This window comes from Chrysochloris asiatica, unplaced genomic scaffold (genome assembly GCF_000296735.1).
Source record: "Chrysochloris asiatica unplaced genomic scaffold, ChrAsi1.0 scaffold00138, whole genome shotgun sequence".
NCBI classification, from domain to species: Eukaryota; Metazoa; Chordata; class Mammalia; order Afrosoricida; family Chrysochloridae; genus Chrysochloris; species Chrysochloris asiatica.
Genome location: NW_006408656.1, coordinates 6,178,936 through 6,187,004, shown reverse-complemented (window position 1 = coordinate 6,187,004; position 8,069 = coordinate 6,178,936). Strand labels below are relative to the sequence as shown.

The following is an 8,069-nucleotide window of genomic DNA, read 5'->3' as shown; positions in this document are numbered from 1 at the left end:
CCTCGATGGCTGTGTTGTCTCAAATACCAACCTCTCCATTTATTTGCTTTGTCGCTCCCCTCCCTGGTTTGGCACACTCAGATTAGGGCTCCATGTTGCCGTCTTCTGGGAGTCTCCTCTGGGTTAGCAGGGCTGCACTCTGCTCGAGCTCCTGCACGTCCTCCCATTGGACAGTGGACGTGTGTCCGTCTGGCCTGGACAGGCTCATCTGTTAACGAACCCCCAGACAGGGCTGAATTTCACGTACATTTTGTCCTAGTGGATACTGGACGGCTTGATTTGTCACAACTCCTGCCTCCTGCAATCACAGATCCCGGCCCCCTCACAGGTCTCACCTGCCCCTTGTACCTCATCCACCATTACTGCCCACCTGCCCCACACCTCCCCACCTCGCCCCTTTCACATACCTTGCTGCCCTATGCGCCTTGCTTCACGTGATGCGCAGCCTCATACTCAGTGCGAGTTTCACAGGCCTCATACGCTGAGTGTGCCCTGCGCGAGCCTGGAGCCTGACAGGCCCAGGGCCTGTGGGGACCGGAAATGCCTGACTGCCATCTTGCCTGCTGTGAGTTCTACAATGGGCCTGGGACTCCTGAGCGCTGTGCTGCTGTATATGGGGAGCTCTCTGTGGTACTACGAGGACCTCTCACTCTCCGAGATGAGTAGGCTCAGTCCCTCGCGGGCACAGGCCGCTGGTCTGGTGGGCGCTGAGGCTGCTCACAGGAAGGCAGTGCAGCAGAAAGAGGGTACGGGCAGGAAAGGGAAGGGTCCAGCGCCAAGCATTGTCTGTTCAGTCCTCTCATTGGACGGATTCTTTAGTCTTTCTTCCTCTTTGACAGTGTTTGAATTTGGGTCCTCTCTTTTCGTTGTCCCAACCACCTTTAGTCAAAAATTTACAAACCTACATAGTTTCCAAGGAGCTCTAGTAGCGTAGTGGTTACGAATCTTCAGGGTCAGCAGTTCGAAATTACCAGTTGTTCCGCGGGAGAAAGATGAGGCTTTCTGCTCTCGTAAAGATTTACAGCCTCGGAAACCCTGTATAGGGTCGCTATGTGTTGGAACCGACTCCACGGCACATAACCACAACAACATAGTTTCCAGTCACATTTTAATACATTAATAGTTGTTAAGTGCTGTGGAGTCCATTCAGACTCATATTATAGTTGAGGAAAATTAGCCCCAAAAGTTAAATGACAAAAGGAAGAACTCTTAACATACCGGTTCCAGACGCTTTAATCATTATTTTGCACAAATAGCAACGTGAGACCCGGCCAGGGCAGCTTACCTCATTTTTATATCCCAGTTTTGAGGAGTTGTTGTTAACTGCTGGAGTGAATTTGCTAGTGGGTTTGAATAGGGGCCTTAAGGTTAGTAGTTCAGAGCTTATCCTATAGTGCCACAAGAGGACTCCATTTCAGGGAGTCAGTTTTTAAATTAAAGAACTAAACTGATTTAATGCCTATTTGCATGTAATCAATTAAGGTGTGTTTTTTCTTAGGCTCTTTTTAAAAACAAAATATTTTATTGTATTTTTGGTGACCATTTACACAGCAAATTAGCTTCCCATTGAACAAATTTTCTACACAATTTGTTCAGTAATATTGGTTACATTTTTCACAGTGTGTCAACTTTCTCATATGTCTGTTCTGTTTGTTCCACTTCAGTAATCCCTTTGCCTTCTCTTAACTTTTGAGTAAATACTGCCTGCTTGGCCTCATATAGATGATTGCTACAAGGAATACAATATTCATGAATTATATTGTTTATTTTATGAGTCAATCTGTTATTTAACTAAAACATGACTTCATAGAATAGTTTTGATTCAAGGTTTAAAGAGTTACCTCAGGGTGGTGTGATAGTCTTAGGGAGTCTTTTACAGTAGTTCCGGACTTTCTTCTTCTGTTCCACATATTGCTCCTATTCTATTTGGATCCGTCTATTGGGTTCCTGATCACAATAGTCAGTGGTGATAGCTGAGCACCATCTAGTTGTTCTGGTCTTATGGTTCATGTAGACTATTAGTCCTGTGGACTAGTTTCTTCTCTTTGGTTTCCTTCTTTCTCTCTTATGGCAGATGCAGACCACTAGTTGTTTTCTCTGTCTTAACGTTCCTTTAATAATCTTTTAAAATACGTGAATGCCTTTGATATACAGCTTGCTTTATCATTAAAAAAAAAGGAATTTAAATGATTATATTGATGTGCTCAGAATAAGAAGTGACATGTAATATAGCGGTTTAATCCAAATAATGTATCCTTTTTATTTTTAGGTTGTGGAACAGGACCACTGGTGGATGTGTTAAAGGGCTCTCGGATTATAGGAGGCACAGAAGCTCAAGTTGGTGCGTGGCCATGGATAGTGAGCCTTCAAATTCAGTCTGGCAGGATTCTTGCTCATATATGTGGAGGAAGCTTAGTGAAAGAGAGGTGGGTCCTCACAGCTGCCCACTGTATTAAAGACTCTAGGTATGTATGCAAAACACAACTTCTGTTATATTCCCTTGAGAGACATTTTGAAGTGACAGAGAACTATTTTATTTCAGCCATATATTTGCAATTAGCATAATGTCCACTGGTGGTATAGGATTTCTGAGGCTGTAAATCTTTATGGAAGCAGAAAGCCTCATCTTTCTCCCACGGAACGGCTGGTAGTTTCACATTGCTAACCTTGAGGTTAGCAGCCTGACTTGTAACCACTACACTATCAGAGCTCCTTAATGCCCACTACATGATGAATATTTATTGAAATGAATGCTTTAAGTTAGAGTTTGGAAAACTTTTTCCATAAAGATGAAATATTTTAGACTTTGTAGGCCTTATGATCCCTGTTACAATTACTCAACTCTACCATTGTAGCAGGTAATGTTGTTTAGCCTGAGTCCTTTAGAAAACAGAATCTGAGAGAAAATCTATGAACTGTATTGGGGAATACAATCTGAAGGTACCAAGGAAGAAGGAATAATGTCTCAGGATTAGTCGCCATGCCTTTGAACAGTCCCGAGGAGAGAGAAGCAAGAATTTGCATGTTGGCTCCCTCTTGTCTCCTCTATCTCATTGGTCAAATTTTTCCCAAGTGGGTATTAATTTTCATGTGCTTCTTGGTTGGGATAGCAGCCCCACTAGGCAGATGCTAAGGCAGACAGACCCTACTCCCTATGTGTTACCTGTGTCTAGAAGTGCTGGGGGATTGTTATTGTTATTAAGTGCCATCGAGTTGGTTCCGACCCATAGCGACCCTGAACAGGGCTTCTGAGGCTGTAAATCTTTACGGGAGCAGAAAGCCTCATCTTTCACCCATGGAGCAGCTGGTAGTTTCAAACGGCTGACCCAGCGGTTCGCAGCCCGATTCATAACCACTATGCTACCAGAGCTCCTGGGGGATTAGTCAGCTTTAATTGGGCATGTTACTACTGATTTCAGTAAGTCCGATAGACTCTGAACAGTCTTCTGTCCCTTATCCAGAAGGTGGCTAAGACAAACAGTAATGTTAGAAAATGAATCAATGGAAACAACTGCTGCAACCCAGTACTGAGCAAGTGATGGAGAAGCAAGAATGGAAGTGTTGGAAATGATCAAATCTGGGAAGGTACATATAAACTGGGTCCACAATACACTTTGCTTACCTCTATATCCATTAAGTGGCATACTAGATTCACTTTTCCATCACTGTTGTTGTTTAGTGCTGTTGACTCATAGCAACCCCATATAGGATTTCTGAGGAGTGGCTGGTGGCTTTGAACTGTGGACCTTTTGGTTAGCAGTCCAATGCTTATCCTACCGTACTACACCAAGATTCCTTTTTATTGTTAGGGATAAAATTTTAGTAACCCCTTATTGAATGATACAGAAAGCATCAAGAGAAGATGGAAGGAATACACAGAGTCACTCTACCAAAAGGAAATGGTTCATGTTCAACCATTTCAAGAGGTAGCATATGATCAAGAGCCAGTGATACTGAAGGAGGAAGTCCAAGGTGCATTGAAGGAATTGGTGAAGAACAAGGTACCAGGAGTTGATGGAATCAAAATTGAAATCTTTCAAGAAAGTGAGGCGACACAGGAGGCACTCACTCATCTTTGCCATGAAATTTGGAAGACAACTATCTGGCTGACTGAGGAGGGCAAGGCTGAGCCGGTGCCAGTCCAGATTAAAGGGCTTCTCAGTCTCAGTTCTCACTGCCTCAGACAGGAGTGATGTTTCTGGGCAACGTGCAAACTGCTAGGCAGAGGTGGGCAACCTGGGCCAGACTTGGCCCCCCTATGTCACATTTAAGCAACACCACAATGGCCCAGCCCTAGGCAGAGAATCCAGAGCTACTGGAGCTATCTGATTAGTTCCTTTCAAAGACAATCAGGATGTCCGAGGGCCAGCCAGAGAGGGGCAGACTTGGCTTGTGATGGGATGTTGTTGTTGTTAAATGCTGTTGAGTCAGTTCCAACCCATAGCGACCCTGTATAGGATTTCTGAGGAGCAGCTGGTGAGCTTGAACCACCGACCTTGCAGTTCAAACCCACAGCATCACACCTAGGACTCCTGTGATGGGATAGAACACCCACAGCACCCTAAAATTTAAATCTCTGGGACACTCAGTTTAATGATAACTGCTTTTGGGCCTGAAATTAAATCCCACTTTGTAAAAGCCTACTGTACTCTAAAAGGTTAAATTTCAAACAGATTTAATCTGGCATATAAAGAAATGTTTTCTTTGTAACCAAATTATGCAAGGCACTTTTGGCAACCACATTGTACAAGAAAATTATATTAGCAGAAAAGGATGTCTTATGATTGCTTTGTGACTGCTTTGTGAACCCCCTTTGGTCACTAAATGGTAACTAATCAGCAAAGCCCAGTATCACCAAGTAGTAACTAAATCAATTAAGCCTTAACCAATTGCTATAAAGCCCCCACATTTGTTAACTGCTTTTGCCTTTTATAAATATTACATTGTTTGTTCCTGATTTAGCAATATAAATATTGCCTGGATCACTGTAACTTGTAGGAGTTCATAGTTTTACTTTGTGGATTCTGTTTATTCCCAGTTTGTGTTGTCTTGGATGAGTAACCTCTCAAATAGAATTCTGCTTCCTTGAATAGAGTTGGTTCCCCCCCCCTTCCCTTAGAGATTTACTGTTGGCTTTTGTTTGTGTTTTCATTTGTACTTTTTCAGTTCATTCTCTGAATGTTTTGATGGGTTCCAGTTTGCGGGGGGAGGTGGAAGCTCCTGCCTGTTTTGTAAGGTTGCTTGCTCTTTCAAGTGTATCTTTATGAAACCCAGAAAGGATATTGTTTGAGTTTGCAAGTCCCAGGAATCTTTAAGGAGATTGTGCAAATGGTGTAGAGGCAATTTCTGACATCCTCTGACTTTATAAGAGGAAAGGAGAATCAAATTCAACATCAGCCCAAGACTGATTTGTATGAAATGGAGGTCATACATAACCAATCATGACCTCCATTACTAATTCTAATACCAACTATCCCTCCCATAGCACTATCTAGTTCTGCTCTGGTTTTTATAATCCATTGCAGAACTCTCAGACAATATTTACAAAGATGGAGTTTAATAGGGAAGTTAAAAGGTTACAATTCAGGATCAGAAATACTCAACATAAAATTCTTCCTGTCAGACATGCCTCTCTCTGGTCCTTGGCATCTCTGCTTAGGCAGTGTTACAAAGTTCCTTTAGTGTGGCTGATAAGTACCCAAAGGGCACTCTACCCAATATAAGCCTCAGTCTGAAGGTACTCAGCTCTAGCTTGGTGGGTCAGCAAACATAGCTCCCCCAGTTAAGTGCTTAGAGGTTTGAACCACAAGGTTGGCAGTTCAAGCTCACCAAAGCTATAAGGTCGCTACAGGTCAGAACTGACTTGATGGCACTTAATAACAGTATTTCTAGGGATGATTAAAAATGTTTCTTTTGACAAAGGGTTTTCTATTCTTGTCAGGCTTGAACACAAAATAATAAAATTGAAAACTTTGTAAGTAGCATTACTAGAAAATGAATAAATTTTTATTAATTCCAAAATGAGAAGAAATTGTTTATCTTCTGTTTTTCAAAATAACTGGTACAACTTGAACATATGTAAATCAATTGGGATCAACAGATTCTTTCTTAATAATGAACATCTGATACCCACTCTACACCAGAGAAGGCTTTGAAAAGATTTCTCCCAGCCTGATGAAAAATTTTTAGGACAAAAGAAAATACTATGGACAATATAGATATTAAGAAGATTTGGTGGTGGTGGTTATGTGCCGTGGAGTCGATTCTGACTCATAGAGACCCTGCATAGGGTTTCCGAGGCTGTAAATCTGTACAGGAGCAGAAAGCCTCATCTTTCTCCTGCAGAGCAGCCTGATTTGTAACCGCTGCGCTACCAGAGCTCCTTCCTCACCAGCATTGTTGTTGTTGTTATGTGCCGTGGAGTTGGTTCCAACTCATAGAGACCCTGTACAGGGTTTCTGAGGCTATAAATCTTTATGGAAGCAGAAAGCCTCATCTTTCTCCCATGGAACAGCTGGTAGTTTTGAACTGCTGCTGACCCTGAGGTTCACAGCCCAATTTGTAACCACTATGCTACCAGAGCTCCTTTAGTTCCTGGTTATTTGGATTAGGGACCCACACAGAGGGAGGGTACATGGTGGCTGAAGACACGGGACTCCAGGCACTTCCCTTTGCACTGAGCTGATGCAGTAAGCAGATAAGCTGGCTATGCTCTCCTCACTTCTCCTCCACAACCTCCTAGTGACTAGAGGTCTGGCCCCAAAGTACAAGCAACTGTCTCGCCATTCTGGCTTCTAAAGAGCACTATGGATGTATTTTTTCCAAGACAGATTTGTTTATTCTCTGACAGTCCATGGTACTTTCAATATTCTTCTCCAACATCATAATTCAAATGCATCAGTTCCTCTCCAGTCTTTCTGATTCATTGTCCAACTTTCACATGCATATGAGATGATTGAAAATACCATGGCTTGGGTCAGAGGAACCTGAAATTTTTGCTCTTTAGCACTTAAAAGAGGTCTTTTGCAGCAGATTTGACTAATATAATACATCTTTTGATTTCTAAACTGCTGCTTTCATGAGCATTGGTCGTGATTGAAACAAAATTAAGTCTTTGAAAATCTCAATCTTTTCTCCATTTAACATGATGTTATTTATTGGTCCCACGAGTTGTCATACTGTGGTGGCTCGCATGTTGCTGAGATACTGGAAACTATGCCGCTGATATTTTAAATACCAGCAGGGTCCCCATTAAGACAGATTTCAGTGGAACTTCCAAACTAAGAATGACTAGGAAGAAGGAGAACAGAAGCGGAACATTGTCAGATATAGTGTCAGAAAATGAAAACATTATAAATAGCACCAGAATATTGTCAGCTATATTGCCAGAATACAATGGGGAAGAGCTGCCTCTTCAAAGTAGAGTTGACTATGATGACATGAATGGAGTAAAACTGTGGGGACATTTAATGGCTGATGGGGCGTAACTCAAAGTGAGGAGAAACAGCTATAAGCATCTATTAATGAGTGGAACATGAACTGAATGATGTATAAATCTAGGAAAACTGGATGTTGTAAAAGATGAAATGGAACACAAGCATGAAGCCAATGACTTCATTAAAGGAATTTGCATTATTTTTACAAGGAGTTTAGTATGACTTTCAATTATTTAGAGACTTGATGTTCTTGTTATACTTGTTGTCAGGTGCTGTCGAGTCAGTCCTGACTTACAGTGACGTTATGCACAACAGAACGAAACACTGCCTGGTTCGGTGCCATCCACACAACCATTGTTAAGTTTGAGTCCATTGCTGCTGCCACAGTGTTGGTCCATCTCACTGGGGGGTCTAACTCTTATTCACTGACCCTCCACTTTACCTAGCACAATGTCCTTCTCCAGGAATTAGTCCTTTCTGATAATAGATCTGAAGTATAAGAGATGAAGACTCATTATCCTGACTTCTAAGGAGCCAGGATAATGACCCAGGCCATTGTGTTTTCAATAGCCTCATATGGATGCGAAAGCTGGACAGTGAATAAGGAGGATCGTAGAAGAATTGATGCCTTTG

The 8,069-nt window shown here is 42.2% G+C and overlaps 1 protein-coding gene across 1 annotated transcript in view; it reads left to right on the top strand.

Moving 5' to 3' along the window:
• The first annotated feature begins 418 nt into the window (after window positions 1–418).
• Window positions 419–8,069, top strand: part of TMPRSS12 (transmembrane (C-terminal) protease, serine 12) — a 42,262-nt gene continuing 34,611 nt past the window's right edge. The window contains exons 1-2 of the mRNA XM_006870137.1: window positions 419–746; window positions 2,270–2,465. Of these exons, the coding sequence (XP_006870199.1) occupies window positions 419–746; window positions 2,270–2,465 (524 nt within the window). The remainder of the gene's footprint in view (window positions 747–2,269; window positions 2,466–8,069) is intronic.